At 41.9% G+C, this 22671-nt stretch overlaps 3 protein-coding genes across 4 annotated transcripts; 2 read left to right on the top strand and 1 right to left on the bottom strand.

The window, feature by feature from the left end:
- Positions 1-245: 245 nt before the first annotated feature.
- Positions 246-2643, top strand: LOC112429967 (uncharacterized). Of its 2 annotated transcripts, none has more exons than XM_076873257.1 (6): positions 246-424; positions 646-697; positions 791-866; positions 984-1116; positions 1328-1435; positions 1995-2643. In XM_076873257.1, exons 2-6 carry the CDS (start codon positions 649-651, stop codon positions 2430-2432), a joined length of 804 nt encoding a protein of 267 aa, XP_076729372.1. In that variant the 5' UTR covers positions 246-424; positions 646-648; the 3' UTR covers positions 2433-2643. The 2 variants fall into 2 exon arrangements, with proteins under 2 accessions (XP_076729372.1, XP_076729373.1); XM_076873258.1 differs by having other exon boundaries at positions 794-866.
- LOC112434730 (uncharacterized) lies at positions 2550-8902 on the bottom strand. The gene is made up of 13 exons (XM_076873256.1): positions 8727-8902; positions 8334-8371; positions 7947-8031; positions 7757-7847; positions 5924-6012; positions 5716-5843; positions 5570-5621; positions 4633-4730; positions 4395-4531; positions 4246-4311; positions 4012-4058; positions 3698-3846; positions 2550-2979 (listed from the first exon to the last, which is right to left on the bottom strand). The coding sequence occupies exons 2-13, from the start codon at positions 8356-8358 to the stop codon at positions 2657-2659; spliced, it is 1290 nt and encodes a 429-aa protein (XP_076729371.1). The 5' UTR covers positions 8359-8371; positions 8727-8902; the 3' UTR covers positions 2550-2656.
- Positions 8903-12510: 3608 nt separating this feature from the next.
- On the top strand, positions 12511-21180 carry LOC101467962 (extracellular calcium-sensing receptor-like). The gene is made up of 6 exons (XM_076892010.1): positions 12511-12686; positions 12794-13091; positions 13171-13965; positions 14151-14378; positions 19661-19784; positions 20276-21180. The coding sequence occupies exons 1-6, from the start codon at positions 12553-12555 to the stop codon at positions 21178-21180; spliced, it is 2484 nt and encodes an 827-aa protein (XP_076748125.1). The 5' UTR covers positions 12511-12552.
- Positions 21181-22671: the final 1491 nt, after the last annotated feature.

Here is a 22671-nt window from a genome sequence, read left to right on the forward strand (position 1 = left end):
AAAAAAAAATTGTCAGGTATCAGACAAAAAATTGTCAGGTGTCAGTTGTCAAAAAAAAAAAAAAAAGTCAGGTATCAGAAAAAAAATTGTCAGGTGTCAGAAAAAAAAATGTCAGGTATCAGAAAAAAAATTGTCAGGTGTCAGACAAAAAAGTTGTCAGGTGTCAGAAAAAAAATTGTCAGGTGTCAGACAAAAAAGTTGTCAGGTGTCAGAAAAAAAATTGTCAGGTGTCAGTTGTCAAAAAAAAAATTGTCAGGTATCAGAACACAAGGTACCAGAGAGAAAATCTTCCTGCAGGTGGCGCTGTTGTCATGTCCCACCCGAATTGATTTCCAAATACGTCATCAACGTGTGACCGTGGGAGAGCGTAAGGTCATTGACCTCACCGGAGTTTTACCGTGGTTCAGGCTCCTAACGACACAAGGTAAGTTTAACTTTTTCTCCCTTTTGTTCATATTTTTGCCACAGTTGTGTTATATTAAGTTGCAGTTATGTTGTGAAAGTTACATATCAGAGACGGAAAGCCAGTTTTGTACGAAACCAAATCAGTACTATTTTTGTCTGGCTAATTCATTCTAGCTAGCGACAGTGGTGAAACGTGATTCAAATTTAAACTGTTCAGTAATTGTTTTGTATACATTTCAGCAAATGGACAAGCTGAAAGCTTACGAGCAGCTTAAAAAAGACCTTGAAAATGGTAATCCAACACTTTATTAAATTTTTTGGTAATGTTTGCAAGTTAATTTTTTTAACTGCAAAGAAAATAGAGGTTCTTTTCATGGTACTCCAGCAGCTGTTAAAAGGATCATGTGTGGCCAACAAGGGATGGAGGACAGCGACATTCATCATGAGATAAATGTTTCACTGTAAGAACTTTGACACACTTTTTTTTTTTTCATTGTCAAAATCGATTCTTCCTCAAGCTGTAACATAATATGCCTCTATTTTGTTTTTTTTATTCGGACATGTTTCTGTTTTATTAGGAGACTGTCTAACCCCAACATCGTCAGACTCATGGCAGTTGCCCGCACTGAGTCCTGCTTTTTGTTGGCAGCTGAATACATTCATGGCGCAACCCTGCAGCAAGTGCTTCACACAGACAGCTGCTTGGTGAAGGTACCAATACTCATAATTTTATGTTTAATACATTTAGGTAGATGTGAATAATCTTAATACCCTCATATTAAAAAAGAACTTTTTATTGCTGGCATTTGTTTAAATATGTACTTGAAACCATCTTTGTGTACAACATATAAAAAGACTGACATGTTAGATTGTCACACCTGGCTACACATTGTTTTATTAATATTATATATTGTCTTGATAGCTTGAAGGGGATGATGCCGGTTTCATATCACTGGACTTATCCATGGCAGTAGAGTACATCCATGCACAGAGAATCATTCACCAGGATATAAAGCCAGCAAATGTCATGGTAAGCCATATTGTATTTTTCTTTTTCTCCACTTTGTTTTTGAAGATCAAAATAAAAATAGTATATTATTTATTTAACTTTATTCTCTTCAGTCTATTAAACACTACATTTGAACAATGAGAAACTTTTCTGGCATATTCATATAAAGGATTTTTAAGTAAGAAGCCTTACATTGTTTCTTTAATAGTCCAGTTTTTCTTTAATATGTTGGTTCTTGCACACCTACAAAATTCCCAAACATGTTGTAAGTTTAGGCTTTACAAACTGAAAGTTTCTATTATTTTATTAGTCTGTACCACTTGCTTAAGTGGAATGGGGATTAAAAAATGCACAGGACTATAAAACCGGGTTGGATCATTAACCAATCTGTTAATTTTAATGTTGGGTATAATAAACAATCTCAGAATAAATCTGCAGTGATTGGGTGATCTGGGTGCTAAAAGCTTTGAGGGTTTTTTTTTTTTCCCCAATTATGAGCTGTGGTCTTTGGAATGACATTTTTGATAACATTTGTGAAATTTTAGACAACCTGGTAAGTTCTCATATGTATACCTTATAGGTTCACCACCCTTCTAAGAAGGCAGTCCTGACAGACTGGGGCATGGCAAACATAAGAGACACTGTGATGCTTCGTCAAGGGAGTAAGTTCACTGCCCAGGCTACTGGTCCAGCTGGTGGCACATATCTTTACATGGCCCCTGAATGCATACTGATGTTTGAAGAGGCCTCGTTCCAGACAGACATGTGGTCCCTCGGAGCCACATATCTGGAGATCCTGACGGGTTCCGCTCCGTGGATGGTTAAAAAACAAAGAGAACTGGCTGCACTAATGGCCACCAAAACCCCACCACATGCCCTATCACATCTCAGTGACAAAAACAGTTTTCTTGGTGGTTTGGTGAGCTATGACCCAGACTCAAGGCCTTCCGCATCTGATGTTGTTAAGTTTCTCAAGTCAGGCCTTGATCTTACGAGCCGATATGGCTACAAGTGGTAATGTTGCTACAGTCTGCAGTTCAAAAGTCTTTCAATGTGAATTATGTTCTACATTATTGTTAACAAAAGTTGTGGTAAATGAAACACTGAATCATTATGAAAGATGGCACCTTGTCAATTGTATTTCAACATTTTATTGTACATTTTGTTGGTCAGACAGTTTTCAAATTACCTGTTGATTTTAAACAAGGATAAATAAATGTTAACAAACACTGTTGTATGATTTTATTGGTCATTGGAAATGTTTACTGGTGCACCTTCCATCCTCTCTCTCTTCAGAAAGATGTATATGTCATTTGCCTCGGCAAACGTAGAAAGTGTAGGAACTGCATTTCTGTTCATGGCAGTTGTGAGCTCTTGGACTAGCATGAGGTATGCAGCAAGGCAACCATCAGGTGTGCAGGGAAACTGGCTGTTTTCTAAAATGTTCTGGCACATGTCTCTGAATTCCTGGTTTGCTACCAGTGAAGGCTCTTCCCTCTCACAGATTAATTGCTTGGCATAGTCTAAAAGGTCTGGGTCAACAATGTGCAGCACATTGCCATATCCTGCGAATGAAAGACAATATTGAAAAGATGTTCACTTTGAATGTTAAAAATAAATGAATAATGACAAAGCTGTTCTAGAACCTGTATAAGAAGCAGTCAGTGTTTACAGATGTTATTACAGAAACTTAAAGATGGAAATATCACTCAAACATTTAGATAAATTTTTAGTTAAAGGTGTCAATATGAAGCCATTTTAGTATTGACAGTAGAAATTCAGAAATCTCTTATTGTACTACAAGTAGGCTTCTTCGGAAGACACAAAAGAGAAAGCACATTATAACAGTTTTACGCTCATTACACTGGCTTCCAGTATATTTTAGAAAATTCATTTTAAAATTTTAGTAATGACTTTCAATGCTCCGAATCGTGAAGCTCCTGCCTTAATTTCTGATCTTATAGAACCCCACGCTCCCTCTCCTAGCCTGTGATCATCTAATCAATGGCTGTTAGTAGTCCCACCAGAAGACCAGAGGCAATAGATCTTCCAAAGCGGTGGCTCCCAGGTCATGGAATGCTCTGCCTCCATCATTACGTTTCCTTGATTGCATTTATTCTGTATGTTCGATTGTGCTGTTTTATGTTTATCTGTTTTATATTATTGTGAAGCCACTTTGTGGTTTTTATCCTGTGAAGAGTGCTATATCAAAGTAAAAGTAAACTAATGAAAGTTAAAAAACAAACAAAAAAATAAAACCCCACAGGCTTTCAAATGACATACCAGGAGGTGGTGAGGTAAACAGAAGGTCGGGTTTCCCAAATGGACCAGGTGCATTGCGTTGCTTGCGGATGTCATGGGTGTTCCAAACTGTTTGCTCCGTTTTTAAGTCTCTTTGAAGCAGTGGCAAGTGTGAGTACTGCAAGCAGTTGCTATGAAAAAGGAGAATTAAAAAATTAATATGTTCATCTGCTTCTTTGAGGTAGAATAAGTAAAAGCTAAATTTTAATCAGTACTCAAAAAACAAAGGCATTCCTAGACCACATACTTTCATACTGCTGCTTGATTATTTTTCATGTCTAAAGATATTGACTTACATGTGCACAGGATTGTCCAGTTCAAGGATCCCAGACTCCATCATGGCCTACGCATGTTGTTTTGAAAAAGACATAAGTTGTGAAGGTGAGAATTTCATTAGTGAAAAGGTACAGATGTACATAAACACAGATTCTGGCCTTGTGTTTTCAGATAAACTAATCCATCGTATGTTTAACGAAATTTGGATGGCTAGTCTTTGTTAATAGGTTTTACAGGTGAAAGATTTGCTTTACCTCAAATGTTGTCAGCCATTTCTTAATCCATGTCTGCTTTAAAATACTGTTGAAACATTCAGCTCTCTAAACAACAGAAACATGACATTATCAGTTTTGTTGTCAGGTTGTTACTTTAGAAATAGTCATTTACCAGCTTAAAGACATACCTGGTTGTGCACTGATGTCCCCATTCTGAAGCACCTCCATGCCTGATTCCCAAGATCTCGCATGTGAAATGCCATCTGCATTTGACCCACAACAAGGTTCTCCTTTCCTCTGTCCCCCCGAATCATTTGAGGACAGCCTAAAGACACAAACTGAAGATAATTAGTGAATGATGAAAAAATAAATTTATTAACAAAATGTAATCTTTTTTAACCCCCCATTTTTTAGTATATTGCATACCACCCTGTTCTTGAACAGCCTCAAAGAAGTATCTGGCCACAAAGTTTTGCTTGCGGTTGGATGTGCCCACCTTTAGCCATAGAACCTTCCTGGAAAATCTGAAAAGAAAGAAACAGAAAAGTGGCCACTTGTACATATGATTTAATCATGTTTTGGCACTATGTTTGGTTTTTGTTACATTCCCCAAGAGTATGCTGGTTTTCCATTGTATTATGTCTAGGCGTTGTATCTGGTTCCTCCGGCCATTTTGACTGCCATAGTTGTGTAGGCTTACATGCCTTTGGAATTGAATGTGACTCTTGACTGTGTTCAGACTGACGCGAGGGGAGAGCTGCCTTTTGTTTTGTAATCCCTTGTATTCTCCTGTTTATGTGTTGGTTAGGTAGGTTATCGTAAATTGTACATTTTATTTTCTTTGGAGTTAAATTCTGTTTACTTTATATCAGGGATGTTTTGTTTGTTGTGTTGGTCTTGGCCCTCCCTGAAATTAACTGCCAGTCTGAAATGGAACTTTAAGACTAGCAGGAAATAAGCCTTTTAAAAACCGCCATCTTGAATCCTCCTTCACTATTCATACTTTATCTTGGTCCCTTAGACCAGGCTTGGCCAAATCCAGACCTCGAGGGCCAGTGTCCTGCATGTTTTAGATATCACCCTGGGTAAACACACTTGAATAAAATGATTAGTTCATTACCAGGCCTCTGGAGAACTACAAAACATGTTGTGAGGGTAATTTAGCCATTTGAATCAGCTGTGGATCAAGGACACATCTAAAACCTGCAGGACACCGGCCCTCGAGGCCTGGACTTGCCCATCCCTGCCCTAGACTACTCAGGAGAGATAACACCTCAGTTTACCGCACATCCTTATCTTGAAGCAACTTTGTACTATCACTGAATATAATAAATTAAGTAGCGAATGCCATATTCAAACCTACCCATCAATCCCCAAATGTATCCACATTCCAAAGAACTTCAGTTTATCATTGCCTATATGAAACAACAAATAATAATTACAATTTGTTTCAACAGAAGTACCATCAAAACATGTTTGGAAGGTTAATTGAAAAGATAAAATAAATACCATCAATGTGCCATGTGTCATTTGGACCACGGCTGATGTAATTCCGACGGGGAATTTTCTTCTTTCCAGGAGATCTCCTCTGAAGACCACTTGCATCCATATACCTCATTATATTAGCAACATCGTCTCTACAGTAACAATAGATTTTACTCTGAGCTCAACAGTAAAACAAGAGAATACTTGATTATATACACACTATTTAACCAACCTGTAACAAGGCCGCACTCCTCTGACATCCCTTACCCGCTTTACCATTGCCCTGATTCCTTGTTCAGGAGACCACTGTTTCATCTCACTCTAAAAAACAAACAAACAGACAATTGAATGTTTTTTTTTTAAATCACTACAGAAAATAACATTTATTGTTTCTACAATAGCTCATGACACAGACTTCAGGAAAATATATATTTTTTGCACTGATGTTTTAACGCTTACAGTGGGGCAAAAAAGTATTTAGTCAGCCACCGATTGTGCAAGTTCCCCCACTTAAAATGATGACAGAGGTCAGTAATTTGCACCAGAGGTACACTTCAACTGTGAGAGACCGAATGTGAAAAAAAAATCCATGAATTCACATGGTAGGATTTGTAAAGAATTTATTCGTAAATCAGGGTGGAAAATAAGTATTTGGTCACCTCAAACAAGGAAGATCTCTGGCTCTCACAGACCTGTAACGTCTTCTGTAAGAAGCTTTTCTGTCCCCCACTCGTTACCTGTATGAATGGCACCTGTTTGAACTCATCATCTGTATAAAAGACAACTGTCCACAGCCTCAAACAGTCAGACTCCAAACTCCGCCATGGCCAAGACCAAAGAGCTTTCGAAGGACACCAGGAAAAGTATTGTAGACATGCACCAGACTGGGAAGAGTGAATCTACAATAGGCAAGCAGCTTGGTGTGAAAAAATCAACTGTGGGAGCAATCATCAGAAAATGGAAGACATACAAGACCACTGATAATCTCCCTCGATCTGGGGCTCCACGCAAGATCTCATCCCGTGGGGTCAAAATGATCATGAGAACGGTGAGCAAAGATCCCAGAACCACACGGGGGGACCTGGTGAATGACCTGCAGAGAGCTGGGACCAAAGTAACAAAGGTCACCATCAGTAACACACTACAACGGCAGGGAATCAAATCCCGCAGTGCCAGACGTGTTCCGCTGCTGAAGCCAGTGCATGTCCAGGCCCGTCTGAAGTTTGCCAGAGAGCACATGGATGATACAGCAGAGGATTGGGAGAATGTCATGTGGTCAGATGAAACCAAAGTAGAACTTTTTGGTATAAACTCAACTCGTCGTGTTTGGAGGAAGAAGAATACTGAGTTGCATCCCAAGAACACCATACCTACTGTGAAGCATGGGGGTGGAAACATCATGCTATGGGGCTGTTTTTCTGCCAAGGGGACAGGACGACTGATCCGTGTTAAGGACAGAATGAATGGGGCCATGTATCGTGAGATTTTGAGCCAAAACCTCCTTCCATCAGTGAGAACTTTGAAGATGAAACGAGGCTGGGTCTTCCAACATGACAATGATCCAAAACACACCGCCCGGGCAACAAAGGAGTGGCTCCGTAAGAAGCATTTGAAAGTCCTGGAGTGGCCTAGCCAGTCTCCAGACCTCAACCCCATAGAAAATCTGTGGCGGGAGTTGAAAGTCCGTGTTGCTCGGCGACAGCCCCAAAACATCACTGCTCTCGAGAAGATCTGCATGGAGGAATGGGTCAAAATACCAGCTACTGTGTGTGCAAACCTGGTAAAGACCTATAGTAAACGTTTGACCTCTGTTATTGCCAACAAAGGTTATGTTGCAAAGTATTGAGTTGTATTTTTGGTATTGACCAAATACTTATTTTCCACCCTGATTTACGAATAAATTCTTTACAAATCCTACCATGTGAATTCATGGATTTTTTTTTCACATTCTGTCTCTCACAGTTGAAGTGTACCTCTGGTGCAAATTACTGACCTCTGTCATCATTTTAGGTGGGGGAACTTGCACAATCGGTGGCTGACTAAATACTTTTTTGCCCCACTGTACCTCCACAGCTTTGTGGATTTCAGTAAAAGGTCGTTGGGGGCATCTTCGCTTCAACCCTAGAAGTTTTAAAACTCGTCTCAGATGCCTCTCACTGTTAAAAGACAACACAGACTTACATTATATTAAATGCAAACTGCATGTTTTGTCATTTTAGAGAGTTGTCACGGAAACTGTTGAAATGCAGACTTACCTTATTTTATGCCCATATGAATTCAGTGCACAGCTGATTTCCTTTTGTTTTAAGCCTTTGTTGAACAATGTTATTATCATCATATCTTGAAAGGTTAAGTGTAACAACAACAGTCTAATTGATCACCCACGTCTTACACTGAACATAAGTAATTAACCAGTAAAGTACTAAATCTTTTTATGTGGCAATTACACTAAAAGCATCGTCTATTCAGTGCCCACAAATAAAACATGTGTAGCAAAAAATACACTTCTTTGATATGAAAGAGGTGAACAGTAGTTAATAAATAAGTTGTACTTTAGTCATTTATTTTTAATGCTCTTTTTTTAATTTAAAAAAAAAAAAGTATTTTTGGTACAGTCATGGGAACCAGCCAGAGTCGGATACTCCTTTCATCATCGTCAGATGACATATTGCAGCAAAGTCTAAAAACAACAACAGAAAAAAACATATCGGGATCAAAACATATCCCGACAGTAGCAATATAGAAAAGAGAAATAAAGAAAAAGAGCGACAGAAAGGATGCAGGCTGCTCGTGAGCTTTCAGCTTGTCCATTTGCTGAAATGTATACAAAACAATTACTGAACAGTTTAAATTTGAATCACGTTTCACCACTGTCGCTAGCTAGAATGAATTAGCCAGACAAAAATAGTACTGATTTGGTTTCGTACAAAACTGGCTTTCCGTCTCTGATATGTAACTTTCACAACATAACTGCAACTTAATATAACACAACTGTGGCAAAAATATGAACAAAAGGGAGAAAAAGTTAAACTTACCTTGTGTCGTTAGGAGCCTGAACCACGGTAAAACTCCGGTGAGGTCAATGACCTTACGCTCTCCCACGGTCACACGTTGATGACGTATTTGGAAATCAATTCGGGTGGGACATGACAACAGCGCCACCTGCAGGAAGATTTTCTCTCTGGTACCTTGTGTTCTGACACCTGACAACTTTTTTTCTGACACCTGACAACTTTTTTTCTGACACCTGACAACTTTTTTGTCTGACACCTGACAACTTTTTTTCTGACACCTGACAACTTTTTTTCTGACACCTGACAAATTTTTTTCTGGCACCTGACAACTTTTTTTCTGACACCTGACAATTTTTTGTCTGATACCTGACTTTTTTTTTTTTTGACAACTGACACCTGACAATTTTTTTTCTGATACCTGACAATTTTTTTTCTGATACCTGACAATTTTTTTTTTGACAACTGACACCTGTCAATTTTTTTTCTGATACCTGACAATTTTTTTTTTTTGACAACTGACACCTGACAATTTTTTGTCTGATACCTGACGATGTCCTAAAATGTACACCGTACTGATGTCATCACCACAGTCAACTACATCAAAACACGACCTGTGAAAGCCCGGATTTTTTCGGCACTGTGTGAAGAAATGGGCTCCGACCACACAGCCGTTTTGTATCACAGCAAGTCCCGATGGCTGTCACGTGGGAAGATGCTATCCAGGGTCTTTGAACTGCGAGATGAGATCCGCATCTTTTTGAAGGAAGAGGGCAGTGATCTTACCAACAAATTTAACTGTAACAACTTTCTCATGAAACTGGCATACCTCAGTGACATGTTCCTGAAACTCAATGAACTAAATTTGCAGATGCAGGGCACAAACACTCACCTCCCACATCTGACAGATAAAGTCACATCATTTGTCAGAAAACTTGAAATGTGGAAGCAGCGAGTGAAAGATGGAAACGTGGACTCGTTTGAGAATTTGAAATCATTCATTGAAGACAACAAGCTGCAGAATACAGTGATCCCATGCATAAAAGAACACATGTCTGCCCTTCAGAAACATTTCCAGAGATATTTCCTGGTGCAAGATTCCAAAGAATGACTGGATCCGTGACCCCTTCAGTGCAACACCCCCTGCTGACACACATCTGAGGAGGAACAGTTCATTGATCTTACCTCTGATTCAATTAAGAGGCTGCAGTTTAATTCAAAGACCCTGGCTGCATTTTGGATTGGAGTGGACAAAGAGAGCCCTGGCAATACTTCTTCCTTTTGCCACATCCTACTTATGCGAGGTAGGCTTTTCTGCTGTGGCTTCAATCAAGACGAAGTACAGATCAAAGCTGGACATTGAAAATGAACTCAGAGTGGCTGTCTCAAAACTGCAACCCAGGTTTGAGAAGATCTGCAGCAACAGGCAGGCTCACACCAGTCACTGAAAAGATGTGAGGATCAAATGTGGGGTTTTTTGCAACAAACCTTTAATTTTTTTTAATTTTTCCTCTCAGGAAGTTGTTCATGTTTGTAAACCCATTTTGCACAGAGAGGCATTTAAAAAAATATGAGGCAATTTTGAATATTCTTGCACAGGAAAAGATACAAATACTGGATTTCAAGAAAGCAAACTGATTTTGTTAGGAATTGATGGTTTATTTCCTGAGTCAGTCGATTTAGACCTCCATTAGCATTCCTTTGAATTTATTACAAAGAAGTACAAAACTGTCCTTTCTTTCATTTCATTTTGTATTTTCAAACTCCTGAAGGCATTCTTACATATGTAATTTAACCTCTTAAGTCCCGAACTCTTCCATGGCATGCATTTCTAATTTCTCTTTGATATTTGGGCTGATTGGGACCCGATGAATGTAAAACCAAGATTCACCAGAGGGACCATCTCTAGTGGAAAGTTACTGAGACACTGTTGTTTAGACTAGAATGAGAGAGCTTCTGTAATAAACCTGTTAGGGGCACACCACCATTTTGAGATCCACGGCAACGTGTCATGCACAACAGACACTAATGTTTTTGTCACTTTTTATGGAATCAAATTCAAAATAAGGTCGGTACTTCCACGCTTTAAACGCTGTACGCTCATACTCTCTCCCGCACTTGATATATTATCCATTGTTGATCTGCACACAGCTTTTGTCACAAACATCGCACTCGCTTATGTCACTGTCATGAGACATTCTCGCAAAAAAATCACGGTTTTAGTAACGTAGTAACGCAGTAACGTAGTAACGCAGTAACGCAGCGTGCTTACGGGAAAGTAACGGTAATCTAATTACCGTTTTTGCAACAGCAATCCCTTACTATACTCGTTACTTGAAAAAAAGTAATCGGATTACAGTAACGCGTCACAAGTAATGCGTTACTGCCCATCTCTGCTCAGGCCACTCCTACACCAACCCTATTCAGACTAAGTGTCTTGTTTGCATTACCTCTGAGCAATTTGCAACCATTTTGTTCTCCAATGTGTGCCTTTTTCTTGTATATATTTCTCTTATTTTGTATATATCCCTCTTGGTTGTATTTATTGATTGTATATATTTCTCCTGTCTAATATTTATATTTTAATCTGGCACAGTTGGTGTGGAGCACCTACAATTTAATTGTAGGTGTTGAAATAAGCAACTAAGTACATACAAAATATAATCATGAATGAAACCCAAAAAACTATGAGGAAAAGACCAAAGAACATAAACATAAAGAAACCAACAGAGAAATATCCCCAAAAAGGTTAAAAAAAAATACAAAACTCCAAGACAGTATGAGTGCAATGAAATTCCAATAACTCCACGTTTACTTTCATTTCGACGTTTGCAAATATATTTTATCATTTTCATTGGAAATTTGAAATGTAAAATAACCCAGTGCAATTTAATATTTGTGTTTTAACCTCCTATGACCTGGCGTCCACATATGTGGACATCACATTTTGGGTTGTCTAGACCAAAATACTAAGTTTAGCTCCACAAGGGCCTGATATCCACTTACGAGGACATTATACTGCCTCTGTTTTATCAAAATTTAAAACAAATGTCTTCATATGTGGCTCTCATTTTTCTTAGAAACAAAAATCGGGTAAAAAAAAAAAAATCTGGTGAATCTTGGTTTTACATTCATCGGGTCCCAATCAGCCCAAATATCAAAGAGAAATTAGAAATGCATGCCATGGAAGAGTTTGGGACTTAGGAGGTTAAATTACATATGTAAGAATGCCTTCAGGAGTTTGAAAATACAAAATGAAATGAAAGAAAGGACAGTTTTGTACTTCTTTGTAATAAATTCAAAGGAATGCTAATGGAGGTCTAAATCGACTGACTCAGGAAATAAACCATCAATTCCTAACAAAATCAGTTTGCTTTCCTGAAATTCAGTATTCGTATCTTTTCATACATTAACCTTCATTTGGCTTTCACCGTTTTCTACTGTTACAAATCTATGTTTAAATACATGTTTAAAAACAAATGTCCAAGACAACATGATGTTTCAGTGAGATAAACTATGTATATATTTTAGAGGTTTGCAAAGCAGGCTACAAATGAAAACCCTTTTTTGTTTGCTTTTTTTCATTTGGGTATGTCTCTCTTCTTGCTCCACCTATAGGTTGACAGAAATGAGTCATCACTACTCCATTATTTCTCATGTTACTCCAAAAATGCATAAATACCAGTTTAAGATTCAAATGTATCTAAAGGCACATGTGATGCAATCCAGTGTTTTATTTCTCACTGACAGCATGACATCAACGCATAGCTGGCCACAGCAGGGTTGGGCAATTTTACAAGTGTTATTGGTGGTGTCTTTCTCTCAGGCTGATGAACAAGTATGCAGGCAAATGGGGGATCCTGAAAACCCCCAACTATCTCAGGATGGTAATATGGTATTAGGGGGGATCTTCTCATTTTACAGCAGTTGGAAAGACAGAATGGACACCTACTTGCATAAACCACTGCCACTGCAATGTACCAGGTATGTGAAATACTGAGTATTAAGATAATCGTATATGCTTTTGTCATTCCACTGTTTCTGGTTTAAACGTCATTTGGTTTTAATTCCATATTTCAAATTGAATCAAGTTTGAATTTCAGAGGCTTCCAGTTTGCTCAGGCTATGCTTTTTGCCATTGAGGAGATTAATAATAGTACAGACCTACTGCCAGGAGTCTCTCTAGGCTACAAAATCTATGATGAATGTGGCTCCATTGCAAGAAGTGTAAAAGTTGCATTGGCATTGACTACCGATAATACAGTTGTTGCTGCACTATCCAAGACGGCATGTACCAGACCTTCACAAGTGCAGGCCATAATTGGAGAGACATCTTCCTCTCCTTGCATGGCAATAGCTACTGTCCTTGGACCATTTTATATACCAATGGTGGGTGAGATAGCTAATAATAAATATTTGTGGCAAAAAATGCAAGTGTGAATGTTCTACTTAGGACTTTTTCTTTTAGATCAGCCACTTTGCCACATGTGCTTGTCTCAGTGACAAAACCAAGTACCCATCCTTCCTCAGAACAATACCCAGTGACTACTACCAGAGCAGAGCCCTGGCCCATTTGGTCAAGTATTTTGGATGGACTTGGGTTGGAGCTATTAGAAATAATGATGATTATGGAAATAATGGCATGGCTACATTCACAGAAACTGCACAGCAGCTGGGCATCTGTCTGGAGTATTCTGTATCTTTTTTCAGGACAGATCCATCAGACAAAATACAAGAGATAATTGACATTGTCAAAACTTCAACTTCCAAGGTGATTGTTGCCTTTATGTCACACATGGATATGGATGTGCTAATACATGTATTATCCCAGCATAATTTGACTGAATACCAGTGGGTAGGTAGCGAGGGCTGGATAGTTGATTCTCAAATAGCTGCAATGGATATACATCACATACTGGATGGTGCCATAGGCCTTTCTATTCCAAAAGCACATATCAGCGGCCTGAGAGAGTTCATGCTGGATGTGAAGCCACTCAATTCATCTAATAATGGACTGTTTACTGAGTTCTGGGAGGCATTATTTAACTGTAAATTTAGGCAGTCAGCATCATCAGCAAACATTCAAAGAGAGTGTACTGGAGATGAAGACCTGACAGGAGTACAAAACAGCTACACTGATATGTCTCTCATGCCTATCTTTAACAACGTCTACAAAGGAGTGTATGCAGTGGCCCATGCACTTCACAATATCCTCAAATGTAATAAAACATGTAACAAAGCTGTTCCGCTAGACCCATTCACGGTGAGCTTTTTAATAACTTAAAGTATAGTTTTAACATTACACAATAACAATCAATAAAAAAAAAATGTTTTTATATATATTTTTAAAGTACATTAAATTGATATTTTTTGTTCTTTTGCCAGTTGCATCTCATCTTTTTGCCAAATTACTGATGGGTAATTAAATAAATTAATGCCTTTTTATAGATTTTACAGCACATAAAAAACATTTACTTCAAAACAAAAGAAGGAGAGGAGGTTTACTTTGATGAGAATGGAGATCCAGCAGCAAAATATGAAATTATAAACTGGCAGCCAAGAGAAAATGGCGTTGTGGAATTTGTAACAGTTGGTCTTTATGATGCATCTTTAGCTCCAGAAAAACAGCTGCATCTGCAAAACAAGTCTTTAATTTGGGCAAGAAACTCAAAGCAGGTAAGGTATCAGTGTAACTAATTTTAATAATCAGTAATTCCATTTTAATAAAATAATTTGGCACAAGGCTTTTAAACTGTAAATATCAACACTTCACCGAGTTCTTTTGATTCCTCAGAGGCATCCAATGGAAGACAAAACACTGCTCAGTAGACCATTTAACACTTTATTACTTCTAGATGGGAGATGCGTCCTGCATGACACGTTGCCGTGGATCTCAAAATGGTGGTGTGCCCCTAACAGGTTTATTACAGAAGCTCTCTCATTCTAGTCTAAACAACAGTGTCTCAGTAACTTTCCACTAGAGATGGTCCCCTCTTATCTACATTTTGCCAGGCAAGCGTGAGCGAGTCTACAGCTTTCTACTCCCCAAGGACACATAGTCTAATGCCTTTATTTTTCAGGGCTGTGTCCACTTAATACTATACTATATAACTTCATAACCCTTATTAATAAAAAGTATGGCATTATTGAGGCACTGCAAATTATTTAATCACAGCAAAACCTATATGAGCTTTAACCCTTGTGCGCCCGCCTGTTCTCGGGGCGTGGGTCGTGGTGACCCCCCGAGGTGTGTGTGTGTGTGTGTGTGTGTGTGTGTGTGTGATGATGATGATGATGATGAGTGTGTGTGTGTGTGTGTGTGTGTGTGATGATGATGATGATCCTGATGATGGTGGTGGTGGCGATGGGGGGTCTTGGTAACCCCCTGGGGGGGGGGGGGGATATGTGTGTTTTATGATGATTAGGGTGGGGGTCCTAGCGACCCCCTCGGGCATATGTGATGATGATGATGATGATGATGATGATGATAGGTTTGGGGTCACTAGGACCCCCCCGGGGGGGCATATGTGATGATGATGATGATGATGATAGGTTTGGGGTCACTAGGACCCCCCCCCCGGGGGGGCGGGGGGCATATGTGATGATGATGATGATGATGATAGGTTTGGGGTCACTAGGACCCCCCGGGGGCATATATTGTGTGATGATGATGATGATGATGATGATGATGATGATAGGGTGGGGTGGGGTGGGGTGGGGTGGGGGTGGGTCGCTAGGGGACCACCGTTGGGGCGCTTGTGTTATCACGGCGTCGGTGGCGTCCGGGGAGCGGCGTCGCGGGAAGAAGAAGAAGAAGAAGAAGAAGCGGCGCAGTTGGGACAGTACGTGACGGCGCAGTTTGTACACACGTGCGCTCGGCACTCGCGGCACAGGATCTTGGTCTTGACGTCTTTGCTCCTGGGACACACGCGGCACCTGCGCCTCTTGACCGGAGAGGAGTCGCGTGGCGTAGCGTTGTTGTTAGAGGCTGCCTCGGCGGTAGCGCCTCGGGCCGCGACTCTGCCTCCTCCTCCTCCTCCTCCTCCTCCTCCTCCTCCTCCTCCCGGTCCTCGCGCTAAAGCCGCCCTGGCTTCGAGCATGGGGCGCGCGAGCGCTTTGCCCAGTCGCTCGAGGAAGAGCCGTCGTCTGTTGAGCTTGCCCGGCATCCAGTCGGGGTGAATTTCCCTCCACAGCACGAACGCGTTGTAGGCCGCCACGTCGACCATGTTGTGGAAAAGGGCCACGGGCCACCTGCGGGTCTTTCTCCTGCAGCTGTACGTGCTCACGACCTTGTCCAGGTTGTCCACTCCTCCCTTGGTGCGGTTGTAATGCAGCACCAAGGGCGGTTTCGCGCCGCTTCTGTTGCTGCTGCCGCCGCTGCTGTTGCTGCTGCTGTTGCCGATGCGGCGGCTAGGCCGGGGCTCGGGGCCGGAGCGATGGTGGTAATAACGAGGAGCTGTGGTGAGGAGCAGCACGTTCTTGTTCTTCTTGGCCACGTAGGAGAGGATGATCGTGTCGGGCCCTCCTCCTCCTCCTCCTCCTCCTTCTCGTCCTCCTCTTCCTCCCCCTCGTCCCGCGGAGCCGCCGAGTACCACGGATTCGACGGAGCCCACGGCCCTGCCCTTGACGCAGCGCAGCTCTCTGGGGATCTCGGGTCTGTTCGACCGCAGAGTGCCCAGCACGGTGTGGCCTCTCTCGCGATAGAGCCTATCGGCGAGCTCGCGCGAGGTGAAAAAGTTGTCGCACGTGACGTTGCGTCCCGGAGTCAGTCCCTCGGTGAGGTCCACGACCACTCGAGTGGCCAGGTGCTTTTCGGGAGGGCCGCGCTTGTCGGGCTTGCCGGTGTAGACTTGCATCTTCCACGCGTAGCTGGAACGCGCGTCGCACGCCACCCATTTCTTGATCCCGTACCTGGCCGGCTTGCTGGGCATGTACTGTCTGAACGGACACCGTCCTGATGGATGGATGGAGAGAGAGAGAGAGAGAGAGAGAGAGAGAGAGAGAGAGAGAGAGAGAGAGAGATGTGGGAAAGTGTGGGGGGAGATTGGGGCAGAAACGCAAGGAGAAGACATTCAATTCAATTCAATTTTATTTATATAGCGCCAAATCACAACAAAAGTCGCCTCAAGGCGCTTCATAGATACAAAGACATAAAGAGTCATAGACTTCATAGCTTCATAGACATAAAGAGTCATAGACTTCATAGCTTCATAGCTTCATAGACATAAAGAGTCATGCGAAAGCAGCACAAACGCGGAACCCAACACGAGTATGCAACAGAGCAGCGAGCTAGCCCGTTTTCGTCATTCCCGCTCCTATTCCTCCTCTCTTCCCCCAGTCACACACACACACACACACACACACACACACACCACATAGTACGTACGTACGTACCTCTGAACGGCACCAGTCTCTCGTCGACGGTGACCTCCGGTCCCGGGCGGTACATGGCGGGCAACCTCGCGCACCACTCGTCCCACACGGCTCTGATGGGGGCCAGTTTGTCGTAGCAGCTATCGCCCTCGCCTTCGCCTCGCCCGGCCCTTCTGGTCTCCCTGTCGTCGAAGCGCAGCGCGCTCGAGTAGGCTCGAAAGGTCTTGAGCGGCATCGTGGCTCTGAACACGGACCTGCCGCTCTCGGCGTCCCACAGGCTCTCGCAGGCCTCTCCCCGGGACCTGTACACGCCGGCGAGCACGAGCAGCCCCAGGTAGGCTCGGAACTCGACGCGGCCCATGGGCTTCCATCCGTCGATGGCGGGCCTGCGCCTGCCCGCTTCCAGGTTGGTCATGGCGATCACCGAGTCCTCTATCTCCGGCGGGAAGTAGGCCATGAACGCGGAGGCCTCGTCTCGCGCCGCCGCCACGGCCTCTTCGGTGGGGCCTCGTCCCGGCGGGTCGAGGTCGTCGTCTTCTTCTTCTAATTCTAATTCTTCTTCTTCTTCTTCTTCTTCTTCTTCTTCATAGTCTTTGTCTTCTTCATCGTCATCGTTATAATCATCAGCGAGGACGTCTTCTTCTTCTTCTTCTTCTTCATCATCATTGGCGAGGATGTCTTCTTTTTCTTCTTCTTCTTCTTCTTCATAGTCTTTGTCTTTGTCTTCTTCTTCTTCTTTTTCTTCTTCTTCTTCTTCATCATCATTGGCGAGGATGTCTTCTTTTTCTTCTTCTTCTTCTTCTTCTTCATAGTCTTTGTCTTTGTCTTCTTCTTCATCATCATTGGCGAGGATGTCTTCTTTTTCTTCTTTTTCTTCTTCTTCATAGTCTTTGTCTTCTTCTTTTTCTTCTTCTTCATCATCATCATCATCATCGGCGAGGACGTCTTCTTCTTCTTCTTCTTCTTCCTCTTCTTCTTCTTCTTCTTCATAGTCTTTGTCTTCTTCGTCATCGTCGTAGTCGTAATCGTCGGCTACATCAGCGTCGCGAGTTTCACCGACAGCGCCGCGGCCGCGATCGCACCCAGGATCATGAACGCCACCTGCAGCGCGGCCGGCGTCGTCCTCTTGCCAAATCTCCCGAGTCCCCCGCCCCGGTGGGTCGGCGCCTGCTTCTTCTTCCTCTCCCTCTCGGCGGTTCGACTCGCCTTGCGAGCCGCCGTCCTGGCAGAGTTGCGACGCCATTTCGTAACCGCGATCGTCTTCCTCGCAACTACCCACCCCATCGTTTTCGTCCTCCTGATCCTCCGAGTGGCTCTCCTCCTCGTCGTCTGCGAGCGTTCGGGCCGTCGGGTCGTCGTTGTCGTCCCCCTCGGCCTCTTGCTCCTCTTCCTTGCTCTCGTCCTCCTCCAAGTTCTCCTGTAGCTGCTGCTGCTGCTGCTGCTGCTGCCGCTGCTGCCGCTGCTCTTGGTCTTCCTCGACCCCTAGCCCTCGATAGCGAAACGTGGCCGGTCGCAACAACGGAGCCACCGGAGCCGACCACGCAGCGTACGCCAAATGCGATGGCGATGGCGACGGTGATGGTGAGCGGGAGGAGGAGGAGGAGGAGGAGGAGGACACCGCTGGCGATTGCGATCCGCCTGTACCGACCTTAGTGCTCTTTGGCTCCCACGGTCTAGTGCGTGACATTATCTTCTTCTTCTTCTTCTTCTTCTTCGTCTTCTTCTGCTTTCGCCGAGGTGTTTCTCGACCACCTTTTTACAAGACTTTATCTCTCTCTCTCTCTCTCTCTCTCTCTCTCCAATCCCATCCCATCCAATCCCCATCCCATCGGGGGGGGGGGGGATCTCGCGACCCCAACCTCCTCCCTCCCTCCCTCCCTCGGCGGGGGACCCGCATCCCCCGAGCCCGCCCTCCCATCCCATCCCATCCCCATCCCATCGGGGGGGGGGGATCTCGCGACCCCAACCTCCTCCCTCCCTCCCTCCCTCCGCGGGGGACCCGCATCCCCCGACCCCGCCATCCCATCCCATCCTATCCCATCCCATCCCATCCCATCGGGGGGGATCTCGCGACCCCAACCTCCTCCCTCCCTCCGCGGGGGACCCGTATCCCCCGACCCCGCCATCCCATCCCATCCCCATCCCATCGGGGGGGATCTCGCGACCCCAACCTCCTCCCTCCCTCCCTCCCTCCCTCCGCGGGGGACCCGCATCCCCCGACCCCGCCGCTCTCCCCCTGGCGGGTGCATCAGGGTTAATGTTCCATAATTCATCAAAATTAACAATTTATGGTTGCAAGGGCAATATTATACATACAATTGTTGCTGCACTATCCATGACGGCATGGGTCATCTTTTCTTCTTCTTCCTTTTTGTTTTTTGTTTTTTTCCCTTCACCTGGAGGAGACCGTCACACCCGCCCACACCAGGACCTCGTGAAAAACCTCAAATATTTCCTCCCCCGTGATTCGACCCAAACTTCTGACGCTCGGCGTTTTTCGGTGCTGAACTTAAAAAAACAAAAAAAAAACAAATTAAGAAAAAAAAATAATAATTTTTTTTCTCATAATGCTTCTGTTCATGCAGGTTCCTGTGTCAGTTTGCAGTGAAAAATGTCCTCCAGGAACACGTAAAGTTCTCCAGAAAGGAAGGCCTGTTTGTTGCTATGACTGTATAAGATGTGCAGAAGGAGAGATCAGCAACATTACAGGTTTACTATAATATTTAATGTAATCTTTTGCATTTTTGTTACTAGCTTTGCCACAAAACATAAATGTCATGGTTTGACATTTGGCCATGTTAAATCTTTGTTTTTCTTCTTGATTAAATATAAGTAATTAAATTAAAAGTATATGCAACCAGACATAACCTTAATAATTTGCATATCGATAGAAATTTTAATCAACATTAATGTCCTGACATAATGCTTTCAAGAACATTCGTCATGTGCTCAATGGTATTCTTATGAGTTTATTTAATAGTTAACCAAACTAAATTATGACTGAATCATAGTACTGTTGAATGATCATGTAGTTGTCATACTGTTGTGATATCTTTGTGGCACTGTCCATCAATTATCTGTTATTCAGGTCGAGCTATAAATATATATATATATATATATATATATATATATATATATATATATATATATATATATATATATATATATATATATATAAATTTCATTTTATTTTTTGGCAGATTCTGTCACCTGTGTGAGATGTCTCCCTGAATATTGGTCAAATGAGAGAAGAGATGCTTGTATAAAGAAGGAAGCAGTGTATCTATCATATGAAGAAATTATGGGAGCACTGCTCACTGCAGCATCTGTATTTGGAACATGCACAACTGCTGGTGTGGCGCAAATTTTCTTCAAACACAGAAAAACTCCTATTGTCAGGGCAAACAACTCTGAACTGAGCTTCCTGCTGCTCTTCTCCTTAATTCTGTGCTTCCTGTGTTCTCTGACATTCATTGGTCAGCCCTCTGAATGGTCCTGCATGCTCCGACATGTAGCATTTGGCATCACCTTTGTCCTCTGTATCTCTTGTGTTTTGGGAAAAACAATACTTGTTTTAATGGCCTTCAGAGCTACACGTCCAGATAGCAATATGAAATTGTTTGGACACACACAACAAAGGCTGTGTGTTTTGGGATTCACTCTTATACAAGTTGTCATTTGTATCATTTGGTTAACAAGTTCTCCTCCATTTCCATTTAAGAATTTTAAGGAATTCAAAGATAAAATCATCTTAGAGTGTGCTCTGGGATCAGCTGTAGGGTACTGGGCTGTGCTTGGATATATAGGAATCTTGGCCATTTTATGTTTCATTTTTGCTTTTCTGGCTCGGAAACTACCCGATAATTTCAACGAAGCCAAGTTTATTACTTTTAGCATGCTGATATTCTGTGCAGTATGGATTACATTTATCCCAGCATATGTCAGCTCCCCTGGGAAGTTTAGTGTTGCTGTAGAAATATTTGCTATACTTGCTTCCAGTTTTGGACTGCTATTTTGCATTTTCATTCCAAAATGTTATATAATTTTACTGAAACCAGAGAAGAATACCAAGAAGAACATGATGGGAAAGAAGGCACCCCATTAATTTGAAATTTGTTGTGTTTCATTTTGGTAATACTATATAAACAGCACAATTGCGCTACAGTTGCCTTGGGGGATATTGCAAAATAATGAGTCATATGATAATTTTTCTGGCCGTTGATATTTACATGTGCATAAGTCATAATGGCAATGTGTACTGATTTCAGCAAACTGGGAAATAATTATTGGGCTTGATTGCTCAGTATGTATCATCAAAGGCCTGCCTAAACCAGTTACTTGAGTATGAACACACAGCACATAAGAAGAGAGCCTATAGGAAACAGCTGATATTCATGGTCAGATGCAGACAGAGTGGGATTAAACCCAAAAGCCTACAAATGAAATCATCTGCTAGGGCCACCAAGCAAGAAAAATCCCACAAAACAATGGAACACTCCAGTGTTTAGTTCCTAAGGTCCAAACTAAGCAATTTTGTGTGAGAGGATGGGTGTGAATTAGACATTAAAGACAGTAGACAAATTCTGGCTAAACAAATAACACAAAACAGAAGAGGTTCTTCATCAAGCCAGGACTGTGCAGTCTACTTTAGCCTATTTGCCAGTAGTCACTCTTTTAATGATGAAGATGTGTATATCCTAGAGATGAATTTGAGTGAGGAGTTAAGGAGTTAATTTATGTAAAACGGAAATATCCATCTCTGAACCAAGGAGAAGGCCTAATATTAAATCTTTCACTGTTTTACAATGCTGTGATTGCAGCCATTCCCAACCCTATGGTAGCTATGAATAAGGGACATTACTTATCACCAATCATGAAACTGATCATGTGGATCATTGTTATGTGATGGTGTTAATTGTCATGTAAATGTACTGTTCATAAAGTTGGGGAACTAGCAAGCAATGGGGACTGGGGGAGTCAGGATGAGAGTCAGGATGAGTGTTGAAATGTTTCTCCCAATTATAACATTGCGTAAAGATGAACAGAATCACCTTTCTGGGATTTTTCATAAAAATTATCCCAACTCAGGACCTTCAAAGACTCTTGAGGCAAATTTGTGATTTGTTGAGTGGCTTAAAAAAAATATGACCCCATCTTGATTTTTGTTTTTTTACATATTCTTCACACCTCTGGGTTTAAAAAAATATATAAAATGTAAACAATGATTTCATTTATTAAGGTAAAAAAGAACCCAAACCTACGTGACCTTACATGAAAAACTAATCCCCCCTCCAAAAACACTTTATCTCATGTAAATGTTGTAATTAAAGTCATGATTTGGGGCTTGTGTGAGTTGCAATAAATATCAGATTTCAAAATGAGCCAGAAGTTCAAAATTTTAGAACGAATGCTTTAGATTTTTTTTTGAAAATTGACTGTATGACTATGGTGAAATTTTACTGACTCTAATCTTAATTTCCATTATGGTTAAGTAAATTTAACAGTTAACGTTTTAATATTTGATTGAAAATATATTTTCTGATATTAATTGTATGTCTATAATCTAAAAAATCTATGTAAAAAATAAAATTTCACT

Source organism: Maylandia zebra, linkage group LG14 (assembly GCF_041146795.1).
Source record: "Maylandia zebra isolate NMK-2024a linkage group LG14, Mzebra_GT3a, whole genome shotgun sequence".
NCBI classification, from domain to species: domain Eukaryota; kingdom Metazoa; phylum Chordata; class Actinopteri; order Cichliformes; family Cichlidae; genus Maylandia; species Maylandia zebra.

Coding starts and splice junctions, on each gene's coding strand:
- LOC112429967 (XM_076873257.1), top strand. CDS start 649: ATGGACAAGCTGAAAGCTTACGAGCAGCTTAAAAAAGACCTTGAAAAT. Junction 698..790: donor TAAAAAAGACCTTGAAAATG/GTAATCCAACAC, acceptor ATGGTACTCCAG/CAGCTGTTAAAAGGATCATG. Junction 1,436..1,994: donor TAAAGCCAGCAAATGTCATG/GTAAGCCATATT, acceptor TATACCTTATAG/GTTCACCACCCTTCTAAGAA.
- LOC101467962 (XM_076892010.1), top strand. CDS start 12,553: ATGGGGGATCCTGAAAACCCCCAACTATCTCAGGATGGTAATATGGTA. Junction 13,966..14,150: donor TTCCGCTAGACCCATTCACG/GTGAGCTTTTTA, acceptor GCCTTTTTATAG/ATTTTACAGCACATAAAAAA. Junction 19,785..20,275: donor AGAGATCAGCAACATTACAG/GTTTACTATAAT, acceptor ATTTTTTGGCAG/ATTCTGTCACCTGTGTGAGA.
- LOC112434730 (XM_076873256.1), bottom strand. CDS start 8,358: ATGTCATCTGACGATGATGAAAGGA. Junction 4,731..5,569: donor ATACATTTGGGGATTGATGG/GTAGGTTTGAAT, acceptor CTTTCTTTTCAG/ATTTTCCAGGAAGGTTCTAT. Junction 4,059..4,245: donor AATGGCTGACAACATTTGAG/GTAAAGCAAATC, acceptor CAACATGCGTAG/GCCATGATGGAGTCTGGGAT.